The sequence below is a fragment of the Trichoplusia ni genome, chromosome 19, assembly GCF_003590095.1.
Source record: "Trichoplusia ni isolate ovarian cell line Hi5 chromosome 19, tn1, whole genome shotgun sequence".
Lineage (NCBI taxonomy): Eukaryota > Metazoa > Arthropoda > Insecta > Lepidoptera > Noctuidae > Trichoplusia > Trichoplusia ni.
Window position 1 is genome coordinate 4,410,216 of NC_039496.1, and position 16,635 is coordinate 4,426,850.

At 34.1% G+C, this 16,635-nt stretch overlaps 2 protein-coding genes across 2 annotated transcripts; one reads left to right on the top strand and one right to left on the bottom strand.

Moving 5' to 3' along the window:
* Positions 1-3,682: 3,682 nt before the first annotated feature.
* LOC113503305 (geranylgeranyl transferase type-1 subunit beta) lies at positions 3,683-13,620 on the bottom strand. The gene is made up of 5 exons (XM_026885160.1): positions 13,091-13,620; positions 12,087-12,214; positions 9,041-9,214; positions 7,259-7,422; positions 3,683-6,464 (listed from the first exon to the last, which is right to left on the bottom strand). The coding sequence occupies exons 1-5, from the start codon at positions 13,195-13,197 to the stop codon at positions 5,982-5,984; spliced, it is 1,056 nt and encodes a 351-aa protein (XP_026740961.1). The 5' UTR covers positions 13,198-13,620; the 3' UTR covers positions 3,683-5,981.
* Positions 13,621-13,989: 369 nt separating this feature from the next.
* LOC113503306 (40S ribosomal protein S6) lies at positions 13,990-16,366 on the top strand. Its single transcript, XM_026885162.1, has 6 exons — positions 13,990-14,097; positions 14,406-14,610; positions 14,783-14,928; positions 15,252-15,422; positions 15,825-15,971; positions 16,247-16,366. The coding sequence occupies exons 1-6, from the start codon at positions 14,092-14,094 to the stop codon at positions 16,331-16,333; spliced, it is 762 nt and encodes a 253-aa protein (XP_026740963.1). The 5' UTR covers positions 13,990-14,091; the 3' UTR covers positions 16,334-16,366.
* The last annotated feature ends 269 nt before the right edge of the window (positions 16,367-16,635 follow it).

Consider the following 16,635-nt stretch of genomic DNA (forward strand, 5'->3'; position numbering starts at 1 on the left):
GCGCGACGACGAAATTTTCTTACTTCCATTAATTAAACAAGAAGAGATCGCCTAGATAAAGGACTATAAATCTTAATGATGAATAGGTAGGCTCACTCTGTGGATCGGAATTGTAAATTGCTTATTTGTGCGAGATAGCTATTTGCGACCGACGAAAATCTCTGATAAAATGTACCGCGTTTTAAGTCGGTACGTTTGGGCTTTGAATGATTAATTAGATTATAATTGTGCATGGACTTGTTGCCATGGAGACGGGTAGGTAGCGGCCGAATAATACCATTGTTTTACTAACAGACCTTACGAAAGACAAACGACTAATGTAATTGTTTTTTAATTCCTCTCTGCTATTGTAATACGGTTACTGGATTAGTCTTCAATAATCGATTTTGTCATTAAAACGTACTAATTGATAAATAAAATGTAGTGTTATTTGTCCGTTACATTTTGGAGTTTTATGATATCATACCTACACAATCCTATTCTCTCTTTACAACAGGGAACAATAAGCTACCTCCAGCAGGTAGCTCTATAAAGCCGACATTCCCCTTTACCAAGCAAACAAAGCTTGCTAGCACCTCTTTCAGATGTCTCACATACAATCAAAACACTCGCACCCCATGAATATAACATGTTGAAGTTAGAGTCGCGTACAATACCGTGAAATCCAGGCATTAACTGATAATGCGGCACCTCTATTCTGCGTTCCTTCGTCGACGCTTAAACGTTGGGCTAACTGTTCGGGAGAGATAGTGCAACGCTCACTAATACTTCAGTAAGTCTAGTTTACCGGCTGCCAGGGAAGCTTTGCTTCGTACAGCTTCGTACGTATCTGTGGACCGCACTTCCGAGGTGGGTTGTAACGGCTCACGGCTCACCGAATGAACAGTTTGTGTATAAAACCCTACCGACTAACTAATTGTTTTGTATCCTCATCTGTTTTAGGTTTCGTTTTGCTTTTGTTTCGAAGATAGTTTGCTCGTTTTTAGGATGTTTTAAAGGAAGATTACTTACTTTTATTTTCGTAATCTTCTTAAAAGTACAGCAGGCACGTGAATCTATAGTTTTATTCTTATCATTAGTGGCTTACCGCCACGTCTTAAAGTAGCTGCGCTGTCACGCTTCCACAACCATGATATTAGATACCTTTAGACATAGCTATATACCCTCAGGTTTAATTCAAATAAAGATGCTTAAATATATAAAAATACGTATTAATTTCCAGCTTTTATTTTTATTTTACCCCTATCGTAGATTTTATGTACATCTCTGACAACACAATTATGTAGTTTGTATCGAACATTATAAGACAGGTATCTACAATAAACTGTGTTCAATTCTCCAATAGTCGTACTCAATACCTCCATTTACAAACCATATGACTTAACAGTACCTAAGTTAGTCTATCAATCAATAGATTAGTTCTGAAACACAGACAGCCAGTCAGTTGTGAAGCAAATGCAGGCAATTCCACGTTCGCTAATGTGACATATTAACAAGCAATTTGGTCTGTATGTTAATTCCTCAAGTCACCGACTACAGTCTAGTTCTTTAATATATTGACATTGCCAACGATTTCGAATGTCTTAAGGCGTCGGGAAATTCAATAAGGACATTTTAGTAATTAAAGTATGTACCTACCTATTACTATAAATACCTATTGAATCAAGTCAAGATTTACTATAATTTAATGATGCTTAGGTATACGTAGCTTAAATAATGTTATGATTTTTATAGGTTTCCAATTAGGATTTATCAAAAAAATATGAAATAAGCAACGTTGGTGAAGTCATAAAATTATTAAATGATGTAACGGTTTATCGCGACTCGCGATCCCGCCGCGTCTGCTCATGATTAAGGACTCCGGTTGGGTCCGAAACTAGTCGGGCTACCCCGATAAATACGCGTGAGTAAACCGTTACATCATTTAATAATGAATCAGTCTCACGATAGTAATTATAAAAAAGTCATAAAATTTTATAGACCATCATTTTTACAAGTTTATTTTATTTATGCCTTTTTGTACGAAGCCATCAGTGTCCCCTATGCTACTTGAGCTTAACCGTATTTTATCCATAGATTCTATACTATTTATTAAGATTTTCAACGCTGGCAATATTTTAATTCCTTGTCAATGCAATAATAATAATGAACTCGACTGTACTAAGTCACCTTCTACCAACTCTAGTAAAGTAAGCGATGGCTTAGCGGAATTAAGCGTCAATTGATGTAATTGTCGCCGTCAGTACCTAATCGCTCTTGTTCTAGGTAAATTGATTGCTGTTACGCTGTTACCTACACAATTAGCTAGACGGTTTAAACAAAGGTTAACGGGATCTCCTAGTTTTACTCGTCTATCTTACCATTTGCTTCTCTTTAACTTACAAGGGTAGTTGTATTATTCAGTCTGGGGAAAATACTCTTACATGCTTATATGCATGATATTTTTTCTGAAATATTTAACGTATTGCAACGAGGCATCCGAAAATAGTATCGTAGTCAAGACCTACACCAGTTTTCGAAAGCCGATGGCCTTATTCTCCAACCATAAGATCTAAACTACTAACCTTTGATTGAAAGGAAGAATTTGATGATAACCTCTTTGGTCAGAGCAATATTAAAATCGTTTTGTTTGAGATATATTTATGTACATACTCATTATTTTTCAAAAATCCCTATCTATACTAATATAAAGCTGAAGAGTTTGTTTGTTTGTTATTATCTATTAATCGAGGAAGGCTTTAGGCTATAAATTATCACGCTGCGACTAATAAGAGCGAAGATAGGTACAATGGAAAATGTGAAAAAACAGGGCAGGTATAAATCATAACTTATATCTTCTACCCACGGGAACGAGGTCGCGGGCAACAGCTAGTACTATATATGATTGGTATATCTTCTTTCTAAAAGCATGCTTGATTGAACCACGTTTTTATACTAAAGGGAAAAAATGAAATAACCATTCTTAACTTCTTTATATATTAATTTAATATTTTTTAAACAAAAAGAAATAAATGCTCAAATTAGACATAATTACATATTCAAGTTTGGTGTTTCCGATAAAATTAATACTAAAGTAATTTAGACAACTTTTAAACACAAATATTGAAATAGTTTACTTACTAAAAACTTTTACAAAAACAAATGTGTCACATCCCTAAAAAGGTTTTATTTAAAGCCATGTTTGAAATGTTTATTTAACTATGTGTCTTTATCATATCATAGTGCAGAGTCACTGTTAAGACAATGAATAAAATACAGCGCCATGATACACAATCGTAGGAAAATGTTATTCATCAGAAGCACATTGTGTTTGGAAAATCGACTTAAAATGTTCAAAAAACAAAACTAAAAAAGTATATTTCATTCAGTTCACTGTAATAGCCAGTTCTGTCGTATATCAAATATTTGACCATTATAACTTTGTTGTATTCGCATTGAATTTTTACACTCTGCACATAAAGAAAATATTGAAATGCTATATAGCTGGAATAGTAGTTGTCATTAGGAATTGAGACAGATAATGACTTTAATAATAAGCGACCCACTGTGCAGGGATTACAGCTTAAAATTCAATACCCAAGTTCATCACTGTGTATATTATGTATAAATTGAACAAAAGTTTTAGTTTCAAGTTTATTTATATCTTCATAAGTCTTACTAAGTGCAAATAAATATGAGGAACTATTGTATTGTAAAACACTTTATTGTAAATGTACAATAGTAAAAAAAACAAAAGCGCCACTTATATAATACAAAAATGTATGTATTCCTATACCTCAAAAATAGCAAAGCTATATAAAAATACATGATAAATAAAAATTGTAAGGTTGCAGTAAAAAAGTTTGGTACCTACATAACATGCTGACAGCGTTTTACCTCATTTTAATAACAGTTTTTCTCTAAATTTAGATTTCTGAACCTACGTCAGCGATTTGCAAAGCCAAAAATTTGAAATAGACACCTTACTGATATATAAAAATCATGAAAAATAAATGCACCAGACCACAAAAATGCAGATAACTTAATGATAATGACTACTTTATGTGTAAAATCTATATTACTAGAATTTTATAACCTACAGCGTAACATACAAATAGATGCAACATATCATAAACGCTTTATAGAAACTTCATATAAAATTTTAACTTGAACAGTATCTCGTTCTATTAGATTTTTTTTTTAATTAAAAAGAGGACTGGTGCGATGTGAAAGAGAGACAACACACTATGCGTAACGTTGTCTCACTTCCACGACGGCTATAGTCGCATAAGCACGGCATTTTCTTACACTGGTTTGAACCAAACAAATGGGCTTCCCATTTGTAGAGCTGTCCCAAACAAATAAAATAAAACTGCATTAACTATGAATTTAATACGCGCTAAGTAGAACTTCTCAAAAATACTTTACATACATGCGAAGAAAAAAATACTAATGATTTGATATACAAGAAAATTATGTTAAGTAGTTGGTAAATCAATGAAATGAAATTATATACATTTAATTTTTTTTGAAAGTTCACCAACCAAGTTTTGTGCTCATTTTGACATTTAAATATAAATTATTAATAAACCACTCACGCGCTGTTTTTATCTAAAAAACCTTCCTTTTCATAAATCAAGCATAGACTAAAAACTTTAGCCCCGCCCATTTATTTAATGGCCCTCAATTGGTCTAGAAAAGACAACTAAAGAATACATTTTCACATTCGAAACAAAGATCTTCAAACTGCTTTTTAGTAAAATAATGATCACAAGTAAATTCGAATACAATATTGGTCGTTACTAATTGATGACCGTAGGCAAATTAGAACGCAGTCACACTATAGCTTAAGCACCATTATTTTGGTAAGGATTTAGATCGGGTCACGCAATCCTGTATTAAAACAATGGGTTAACCTACCCAGGAATCCATATTTACATGTAATATTATTACGAAACTACGCGAACTATGCTGAGTTTGTTAGACTATCAAAGAAAAAATCTAAATCTATTTGCTTGGAAAGGGAGAGGTATATTGCAATAAAGGCTTCTTTTCTACATGAATGTTTCAGCGGACATAATACTGAAAGTAATAAAAAATTAAGTTTGGGGTCAAACCCTGATATTATTTTAACCTTAAGCCCCGTCTATTACAAAGATTTTTATAATATAAAACTACCCTTCATTTTACAACTTTTCGTTCTTTACATCTTTTGGCACAATCTTCATCATAATTAAGATTTTAATAAACAGAGAATAGTTCCAAATTGAGCTCTATAAATATTTCGACGCATAAAACACAACCAACTATTTGCTTTACATCATAGTGCTAAGAGTTCTCAATAGTGCAACTGCGTTCCTAGACATATTTAATAAAAACAGCTTATAATTACGTTTTGTGCAATAATTTGATAAACGCCTAACTACTCAACTGCACATGGCACGTTGCGAGATACTCTCATATTGTACTATAACGCTAAATATTTACTCGTTGTCTCAATGACATTAGGTACCCGATACCTAAACAAATATTAGCACCTATGTATTCATAATTATTTTAAGTACTAACAAATTCAATATTATACAAAAGAATTATGCGCCAGTAATAATACTTCAGCATAAGGTTTAGACTTAGATTACGATAATTTCGGTCGGTAACTTAAAATTCATAGAAATCTTAGGTTAAACGTGATTTTGGAAGATATTTTCTAATTATAAATGTGTATAATGAGGCAAGAAGCGCAACACACAGATACGCGTTTAATATTAAAAATTTGTTCGATTCTGCTCTCTCTAAGGGATATAACTTGGTCCTTGATTTATGCGCATTTTTTCTCTAACTTTATCCACTGGGCTATCAAAACAACATACGGCGCGTCATCCAGAACAAACATACATTCTCAAGTACACGCTAAAGTAAATAATTTTGCTTTGCGTCATTCACAATTAGAAAATACGTTCCCTGCGCCGTTCCGTATCAAAAGAGGTATTGGATAAACGGAGCTATGACTCGCTCGCCCACTTTTCGTGCAACGATTTCAGATGTTCATAAGCCCGTTTAGTTATATTTAAAGTTGGTTCTATTTCTAGTAATCCGCTTTCGCCTATGAGGCTGAGTCCTGCAAGGCCTAGGTACGTGTGCATTGGGTCTGTGCATGTGTCGGGCCATTTGGAGAATCCTCCTACCACGCTATCCTGTGTTTCGTAGACGTATCGTCGATTGCTGCCGTAGTTGGAGTACTGTAAGGCATCTAGTATTTTGAGGGATGCTCCTACCCAGAAGCTGTAGCAGGTGTCGACGGGCTTGTTGGGTCGGCCTTGGAAGCCGTCCACTTGTCTGAAGAGGAGCCACCGCTTCAGACCTTCGACTTGTTGTTCTGATAACTTGTCTAGTTGGTTCGTGAGGCTCAGGGTGGCGAGGGCACAGAAGGTCGTTCCGCCGTGGGACTCCAGTTCAGGACATTGAGCAATACCGTAGTCGTAACCCTGGAAACATACACTTACGTTAGTAACCTGGCCTGTTGGTCTTGTGGTTAGTGAACCTGACTGCTATACCGGAGGTCGTGGGTTCGATTCCCGCCCAGGATAAAAAGTTGTGTGATGAGCACGATCATTTCTTCTGTGTCTGGGTGTAATTTATCTATAATATGTATGTATGTATTTAGAAATATATAAGTAAGTTTATCAGTTGTCTGGTTACCATAACACAAGCTCTGCTTAGCTTGGGATCAGATAACCGTGTGTGAGTTGTCCCAGTATATATTATATTATATATATTATTATTATAACCTACTCGTAAAGGTTACTCAAAATGAAGGCGGAATGTAGAATACTAGATTACATTACTAGACTAAGTTACGCGCTTGCATAAGTATGTTAATACTCTCAATTGTAAAATCTCTCAAATTTGATTTCTTGGACGATGATATTTTTTTTATGCACATGTTTAATTAATTACGCATTTTATTGTAAATCCGTATAATTTCCATAACATCGTTAACATATTTCAGACTTCACAATAATTAATTCTTGATTTCTTATCAAGTACGTAGTACGATTATTGCCATATTGAAATATAATGCGTATACACTTGTGTAATACTTTCCAAACCATACTAAGATACGTAAAAGTTTTTAATTCATGTTTTAATGTATGGATATGGTAAACAAAGTAATCAATTCGTTAAAATTATGACAACTTGTTTTGAATATATGTTAAGTAAGAAATAACGATCAAACAAACGTTAAATGAAATTTCTTACTGGCTTCACAAATACTTACTATGGATTTAATAATGTAATTAGTAGCACTCTCGATATTGAACCCGGACCAGTCGTTGAGCATGTAGCTGATGCAGGCGGCGCAGTAAACGAACCGCATGTCCGACTCGCAGCCGGAGAGCGTCGCCGCGAAGTTACCTTCTTCAGTTTGCAGTGCTTTTACACCTAGAAGAGATAATTATAATAGAAATATTAATTAAGGTAAAAAAACGGTAATGTAGAAAAAAACTATTTTAATAAAAAGCTTTCAGATTGCTTTTTATTTTTGTAACTCGTAAAGACAATTCATACCAATCTTAACAAAAGTATTCGATGGTGTTTCTGCTGTAAATTTCACTACTATCGGAAACCGGGAAATTTTTCAAATCAACTGGTAAGATTTGATTGCAGACTGTCAGGCAGAACAGACAACGGGACAAATAAAACTAAATAAAAGGTTGTAAATATTATGTTTCCAATTTATTTACAACTAGCTGCATTCCGCGGTTTTACCAGCTGATAAAGAACAAGTTTTGCTTCGTTTAAGACTAGGTCGCGAATCTAACTCGATCTTGGCCAGCTCATAAAGATTCATTTATGACACATTTACTAAGATACCGTATAATTTCTTCTCTTCTTAAAAGGTCATATTACTCAAATACCGAACGACGAACGAAATGGTACAATTTGTAGAAACTAAAGCACATTTAGCATAATTAACAGTCAATACGACTAACAAACAAATACTACATTATCTCAATATACGAGTACCACGTATTGTAACGTAATTTATAGTGCACTTAAACCATTAATGACAGTTTATTACAGAATGTTCGTTTCACAATCACGATATAATAGCCTGCAACTGTTGATCATATTAATAACTACCACTTTTGATTATGAACTGAGTTTTTAAAATTATTTTGGACTTCTATATATTAAAGTTTGAATGTGAATTTTGATATGTTCAATAAAATTTAAATAAATATGTGTTCTTTGACAACAATATTGATAACATAATTTTGGATAGTCCAAGCCGCTTAGCTTTTTTGTTGGGGTCGCTTCAGGCTGGTCAAAGACTGCGCGAGTAGCTGTCAGTATCAGCTGCTTCTTGATTACTATGATACAGCATAGTAATTATAGTCTGTAATGTAATGAAAGTACTACGTACATAGAAACAATTGAACAGGTTGCCTTCGCGAGCTGATTGAACCCTTGACCATGAAATAATAACGCACGGTACTTTTTACACTATAAATACTTTTACACAGTTATTGATTGTTTTTTTAAACGATTGATTAATATTACGCCTGTCCAAGATTGAAAAAATTACGCTGACTCCAACAAATTTAAAATCTGCCACGAACCGCTAGTGGTATGGAATATATTTTAGTAGATGACCCGGAAAACTTTGTTTTGCCACTTATCATTATTTCTTTATTACCTAGCCAATTTCCAGGCTTACAGAATACCAAATTTTACATTTCATCAAAACATTGTTTGATTGGCTATTATATCGCCAATATGTCCTAAGTAGTTTCACGTATTCACTAAATTTCTTCGTGAGCATAAATTGGGCGGTTGAGGCCGTATAGCTAGCAACAGAAGTCAAATGTTCATTATTCATCAGTAAAATATAGAAATTGTTATTTTGTAACATTGAACTATCCAAGTGTCAAGGCTATGTAGTTACCTGATAGCGCTACAACAAGACATTGATTGTGTAGTTGTTTTGTAAATCTGTTGTGTTATCCGACATCTGTTGAACGTATACGGCCTTCTTTTAACGATGAATCAAACTCACCTTCAACCAATGCTTTCCTATTGACTCTGGAGAGGTCGTCACCAAGTGACAGTAGTATACAAAGTCCAGTATACGTCATCGCGAGATGTCCGCACCTGAAGTGATTGTTCGGCGGGTCCAACTCTATATTAATTGTTGAGGAACCTTGGAAGCCACACATCGACATGTCTCCACCTGTAATGAGTTTTATTTATTTAAATAAATTGTGATTTTTGATACATACGCAACAGGCAAAAGTATTTAGTAATAATCTTCTGTTGCCTGCTCTTTTGATACTTAAAAACTTTTCACGCTAATTTGGTCCAAGTTTCGGCAAAGCCTAAAGTCGTTTTCATTTGAAGACCGAGCCTAAATAAAGTCTAAGCCTAAGAAAACCTATATTTTGTTATCTTTGCGATATTAAAGAAATTATGTATCTACCTATTGATCTTAAGCTAGCGAGTCCAAAACATTCTCAGTGAAAACATTGTTGGCTTTAATATTTTTGTAAGTACATAGTTTAGATAAGACCGTATTTAATAATATGTAATTATTGTTACTTAGTAGGAAATGTCCGCCAGTAAACATGGCGGGACGATAGATTGCATTACGTGTTACGATATAGTTTAATTATTATGACGTAGGCTGCCGAGTAAATAGGTTCAGAAGGACGATCAATATTAGTTTGAAACTAGCAACCAGTCTTACAAAGGGGTATCGTGTTGCCCAGGTTGGGTTGAGTAGGTCAGAGAGGCAGTCGCTCCTTATAAAATACTGCTTAGCTGCACCCAGTTAGGCTGGAAGTCGACCCCAACATAGTTGGGAAAAGGCTAGGCCGATGAAGTGTTACTATGTTGACTGTCCCAAATACTATAAGTAAATACAAACACAACTCACACAAGTCACGTATAAGATACGTTTAGTTTACAAGGTGACACATTAAAAAAGCAAACCAAAGCTCCTCCGTATTTACATACTGATAAGCCGTGCAATAAAACATTATTTAAATAAAAACACGTTTAAATAAATGAGATAACAGATATTGCATTGTGTTAAAGCATCAACAGACTTACATCTGTATTACTTGTAATAAGTTAATCTTAGTAGTAGCTTTATTTATGAGTTGTAGAGATAGGCGCGGCACGTTTATTTCACTATTTGGTTTATTAGTAAACGCCCTTGATTTACTTAAATGGTAAACGATGACTTCCTAAACTGACGTACTTATTGACGAACTACTGATAATTTGTTTAAGTTTAAACATGTTTTGTTCGGAGACTCGAGAATTTACGAATCAGATGAATGTTTTGTTACTATCTTTCTTCCTTTAGATCACTTCGTGGGAAGAAACCCGGCCGATTTTAAAAGCGTACTCGGGGATACAGGTGAAACAACAGAGGCTTGGTTTAAGGACTTTAATCTTAAATGGGATAGAGCATATTAGGCATCTAGCAGGGACTATCCAACCATGCTCTAAAGAAGAACGGACATGGACAGCTGAAGGTATCTGTTATTTATGGTGCTAAAACTAATTTAGGCAATTGGTATAATTAAATGGAAGCGTTTTCTTCATATACTATGGAATACTATGGGACATGCCTTTCCTTATTAAGAATCTCGTTTTAAAAAAAGATGATAATACATAGGAACCGTAACACTCAAGCAAATTTGCACGTTTGCATATTACTTGCAAAAAATTTAAGGAGAGAAAATCTTTGTGAGTCTAATAGACTTGTATATATTTGATCCTTGCATAGATTTCATAGGATCAATGAAGTACCGTGTTAGCTTTCATACCTACCTATAATAAAAGAATCCAATCACTATAGATCTAATAAAACCATAGTGTTTAACAAGCTTTGATAAAGAATCCAGTTACACGCTTTATCAAAATGGGGCAGCACCGTGATTGCGAACACGATTGAGAACAAAAAGCCGTCAAACTACTTGTTGAAAGGTAACTGGTCGCTAAAACAAGGTTTGACCTCTGACGGTACGTAGGTACCTATCAATTTGTAAGTTTCGATACATTTGTCGGTTTTATTTTAAACTTTATGATAGAGAAATTTAGAACTATAAAATACTTGATAATATATAAATACTTAAGCAATTAAAAAATGAAGTATTTGGTAACTACGTTTGCCTAGGTATTTAAAAAAAAAATTGTGGATCAATCATTATCTTGTTTCGCTAAATGCAGGTATATTTTTATGCATTTATTTTACATAATATTAACACATCGCGTGCATGTGCTCAAACCTAATTTGGAATATTATTGTTAAAAATGATGCGTTATCTATCTAGTTTTATTTAGTCGACATTTTTTTATAAACTTAGCCCAGGTTCAAAAGTTGTGACTGCAGAGTGCAGTGTCGTCCGAAAGTATAGACCACCTGCCGGTCTGCCCCAGATACGCCTTTAGCGCTACAATCGAGCCGATACGAATGCAATTCAAAGGTCAATCGATTTCGGCTGTTTTGAGAATGCTAGATCATACGAAATAAATCAATGTTACCATGGATAAGAATAGTAAGGGAGGGCAAATTGCTTAATAATTTTGTTACAATTTAAACCAGACAGATGTAACTTTTTATTAGAATACACTGCCAGCTAGCTACAGATCGTAACAAAAATAGAAAAATTGACATAATAGCAAACATCACTATTAATTAGTTTGATGTCCACATAATAGGTTTTACAGCAACACAGCCAATTAAATTACTGACCAAGTGAGGTCAATAATTTACATAAACTTCTATAAACCATTTTACACATTTTAATGTTTTGATAATTCATTTACCCAATATAAAAACTTAAATTCCTCAACCAAATGTTTTCCTACAATTCTCAAAACATTGCAAGTGGCCCTTCATATATATTTTTTTTAGATTATAATATCCTAATTGATTTAGTAAATAGTAACTAGGTATTCTAATTACTGTTTCCTAAAAGAAATTCCTATAATCTTGCATAACAATGCAACAGGTAGTTCTATTGTCCACTCGCTACATCTTAATGTAAGGTAGCCAACATAACAAATAAAAAATCAACATAATAAAATACTTACTACTTTTATCGGGATTCACTTGCAGTCTGTATATCCATTCTATAATTCTAGACCTCAAGTCTATTGAAACCGATGATATAGCACCCAGAACATCAAGCCCAGATACAGAAAAATATGCTATAGTTACTCTGAAACAGAACACAAGACATTGTTCGTTTAATTTTTAAAGTATTTTAGAGAACAATTCAAAAAGGTGGAGGAAATTCCCTCAGGATGAACATCTTATCCTAAGGAATATGTTTTTAAATATAAAAAGAACATTTTTAAATCATTATTTTGAGGTTTTATTACAATGTGCCTATTTACTTTTAAAAGTTGCTACAATTCATACTCAATACTTGTAAGTTGTAAACAATGTAATGTAATTGATAATACTAATTTTTTAACAAGTATTGAGCAGACAAATGAGGTGACTTGTACTTCTACTTTTTTATTATAGCTGCTGCAGATTTAAAATCAATCCATTCATTTATAGTAAATTCAAAATAAGTAGACATTAGGTTGTATAATAACAGGATAAGAATGATATTAGTGCAACAGGATAATGTGGTTAGTAAACACTAACCCTAATTATATCAAGAAATTCATAACAAACTTAATAAGAATTACTTTAAAATAAACTTTAGTTCCAATGGAAATATGGGTAAGTGAAAGGACTGTGTGCTTAGCATTATTTTCAATTAACACAAACACTGCATCAGTGTAGGTTAAATAAACATTTAAAAATACAAGCCGAACCAAAGTGATCTATGGATTTCACTTTTCAGTAAGTATTCCTTTTTATAAGCAGAGGATATCGCACATTCCACTTGCGTACCACAGCTATGACTAATATTCACAAATAGAGTATCAGTGTATTATGAATCTGAACACTGACTGATTCATGAATCAATGCATTCTCTTAATCCTTACGATCTCATTTATTGAATAAGGCATTGCCCTGATAGAGAAAGTGATTATAGAGAATGCGAGCTCGTACATGGCTATAAAAACAGTTTTATTACCTGGTAGTATCATGAGATGACAACGACGATGGCAAAATATTTAAAAATCTCATAAAATATTTCACATGCTGCCGGTGAGCCATAATTTTATTCTCCTCGTAATTCATTTTAATTGTTGTTAAATTTCCTTTCTAATTGATAAATAAATTTATTTAAAAGACACTTAAACCAAAATTAAATGGTAAAATCAGTGCACTTATAGTTTAGAAACTATTTCAGACTATCGTGTAAGTTTTAGTTAGAAATTTTATCTCATTTTTAATTTTTGTCCACTCATAATTTAGAAACTCGAAAACTCACAGACACTTGACTTCTGTATGACAGAAGACACGACCTGCTGCCTGACACAAGACAACTCAAGTTTCAATGATAAATAGACACTAAACCACAGGCTAAAACAAGTTGAGAAAAACTAGACAGACAAAATAAACAGTTATTTTATATAAGTCGAAAGGTAACTATTTAAGTTAGGAAACGCTATGCTGAATTAAACGTTTGTCTTTGAATGACAAGATATTTAGATTTTTGAACATCATGATTTTATCTGGTCAAATAAAAAATGTCATATCTTATCTCCATTAATTATTGTCAACGTTGTTTGACTTGTGGGTTAATAAAATAAAATAATGCTCAAATTCTAATACAATAAGTACGAGGGCTAAATTGTGAAAACTGGGCATGTCATGTTTTCCAATGTAGTTACTTTTCAGTATTACTTCATTAGTTTTAAAATATACAGTTTTATGTAGTTTAATTATTTAATTTGGAACCTGGACCCCAATTCCAAATTAAGTTCAATTGTCATTCATTCATCGGCCATTGTAAATAGCGGAATTGTTAGCTGGTAATTTTAATTAGTCGATAGTTGTCTTCGCCAAAATTGCTTGTCTATGGTGAAAGTTATATGTTTTGACTGTGCTGTACTTTTGACATCCCTCAAGGGAAACTCTCTAGTCTCTGGTCTTTTTCATGGCTGACGTTCAAGGAATCTAACCGCAGTCATGAAGGTTCTCATCATGTTTTTTAATAAAATACTAATAATTTAAGTGAAATATGTTAAAGTAGTGCTACTTATGCATTTCACGTAGCTCTTAATATTATTTATTGCCAGAAGCCTATTATGATTTTTGGAATAAAATTTGATAAAGTTGTGCCGTATTGTGGAAGTGAAATTGTCATGCCCAAATGTGTTTCGTGTGGTTATATCAATCAAGATTATTATAGTTCTACATCTTTATTTGCAATCCAAAGCATGTTGCCAATGTCTGATAGATGGATAAAGCGTTTGTGTTATAACCTCACTTTGTTTTCGTAGCTGAACGTCTCCTTCCCGGCTACGGGATGCCAGAAGTTATTCGAGGTAGTTGATGAGCACAAGCTCCGCATCTTCTACGAGAAGCGCATGGGCGCTGAAGTGGAGGCGGATCAGCTAGGAGATGAATGGAAGGGCTACGTACTCCGCGTCGCCGGTGGTAACGACAAGCAGGGCTTCCCCATGAAACAGGGAGTCCTCACCAACAGTACGTTGTCATATTATTATTCAATATTTCTCGCTTTGTTTATTTCATCTCTTAAATTTTGGCATTCGTACTTACACATCGTTGTGCAGTCATAACCTCAATCAAACTGTTGTGTATTGATAATAATAATTGAACTTTGTCTTCTGATGTTCATAGTTTAATCATGTTTCAGGCCGTGTCCGTCTGTTGATGTCTAAGGGCCACTCTTGCTACAGACCCCGTCGTGATGGTGAGAGGAAACGCAAGTCAGTTCGCGGTTGCATCGTCGACGCTAACTTGTCTGTGTTGGCTCTTGTCATTGTCCGCAAGGGCGAACAGGTAACTACCCTTCTGATTCCAATTTCAAACCACAACAAAATTGTTTTCAATTTGACCCTGTTCTTACTGTTTCTAAGATACCCAAATCTTAGCAATTATATGCGCCAGGGGAGAACAACTGGTATTGAAGTAATCCTGTGGGTTATTTGTCCAAAGGCATAATTTGATACCATACATTTATGTTAACCATAAATTATTGATATTTTATTTTATTCTCCTTGTACTATTGTATTTGTACTTTTACATGTTTACTACTACATATTAACCTTACATTTCTCTTCTTGGTACTGAAGTGACATAAACTTACTGTGTAATATTTGCAGGAAATTCCCGGGCTTACCGATGGTAATGTACCCCGTCGTCTTGGACCTAAGCGTGCTTCCAAGATCCGCAAGCTTTTCAACCTGACCAAGGATGATGATGTTCGTCGCTACGTCGTCAAGCGTCTGCTTCCCGCCAAGGAAGGCAAGGAAAATGCTAAACCCAGATATAAGGTAATTTAAAGGAATCTTAAATTTAAATTTATCTACATTGAAAGTCGTGTTCCGTTTCACCTCACTTAGAATATGAATATATAATAAGTTAAAATGCTGCTAATGCATAATTATAAGCCTTACATAAACAGACTATGAAAAGATCATTTTCACTCTTGATTAGGAATTCAAGGTTCATTTAGTAATTTCTTCCTATTCCCTGATAAAATTATTGTTTTTAAGCTAATATAGTTTAAAAACACCAGTATCAGGGTATAGTATATCGGCGCCGAGCAGAAGATTCAGACTCATGTCTGTCTACTTTTACAGTGTGCTGAACAAGTATAATTTACCACAATAATAACAATTAATAATATTTATTAACAATTCTATTATTTACTAATTTCATTATTGTGTTATCAGGCCCCCAAGATCCAGAGGTTAGTCACCCCTGTTGTCCTACAGCGCAGACGTCACCGTCTCGCTCTTAAGAAGAAGCGCCTGGCTAAGCGCAAGTCCTCCGAGGCTGAGTACGCCAAGCTGCTTGCACAGAGAAAGAAGGAATCCAAGGTAAATAGATTGTTTTCTATAAAATTATTCTTTCTACTCTCCATCTTGTGGTACGTATGCAAGATCTAAACAGCTTGTATCAAATGACCACAACATTATTTTGTGGAAATCATATTTAGCTGTAAGAGTAAAGGCTGTGTCTTACCCCTTGGCATATTGTTGATATAGACCAAGGTATTAAATCAGCAACAACAAATCAACAAACAATAAAATATATATCAATAGTAACTGCCTCTAGTGATGGTTTTTTTTTTCACATTTATTTCTCTTTGCAGGTAAGACGCCAAGAAGAGCTGAAACGTAGGCGTTCGGCTTCAATGCGCGACTCAAAGAGCTCCAACACGAGTGCGCCGCAGAAGTGATTATCTTTACACAATAAAAAAATGTAAAAACTATTTATTTGTATTTTTTTTTTGCTTTATTTACTTTCTGTGCCCGCGATTGCTAGTAGGCATTTCTAAAATTCTGGATGCACCCCTATTATTGCCAATGATTGTTTGGTCCTGGGCCAAAATTCTGCTACATATTTACAATGGCCAATGAATTAATGAAAATTGTCCCAAAACGATACTTCGTAATCTTTTAAGCATTTTTCGGTTTTTTCCTACACAATAGTTAGAAATTTGTATGGGACGGTACACTCAAGGTCAATACAATTATTGTG

Coding starts and splice junctions, on each gene's coding strand:
- LOC113503305 (XM_026885160.1), bottom strand. CDS start 13,197: ATGAATTACGAGGAGAATAAAATTATGGCTCACCGGCAGCATGTGAAA. Junction 7,423..9,040: donor TAGGAAAGCATTGGTTGAAG/GTGAGTTTGATT, acceptor TATCTCTTCTAG/GTGTAAAAGCACTGCAAACT. Junction 6,465..7,258: donor ATTACATTATTAAATCCATA/GTAAGTATTTGT, acceptor GTATGTTTCCAG/GGTTACGACTACGGTATTGC.
- LOC113503306 (XM_026885162.1), top strand. Junction 15,423..15,824: donor ATGCTAAACCCAGATATAAG/GTAATTTAAAGG, acceptor TTGTGTTATCAG/GCCCCCAAGATCCAGAGGTT. Junction 15,972..16,246: donor AGAGAAAGAAGGAATCCAAG/GTAAATAGATTG, acceptor TTCTCTTTGCAG/GTAAGACGCCAAGAAGAGCT.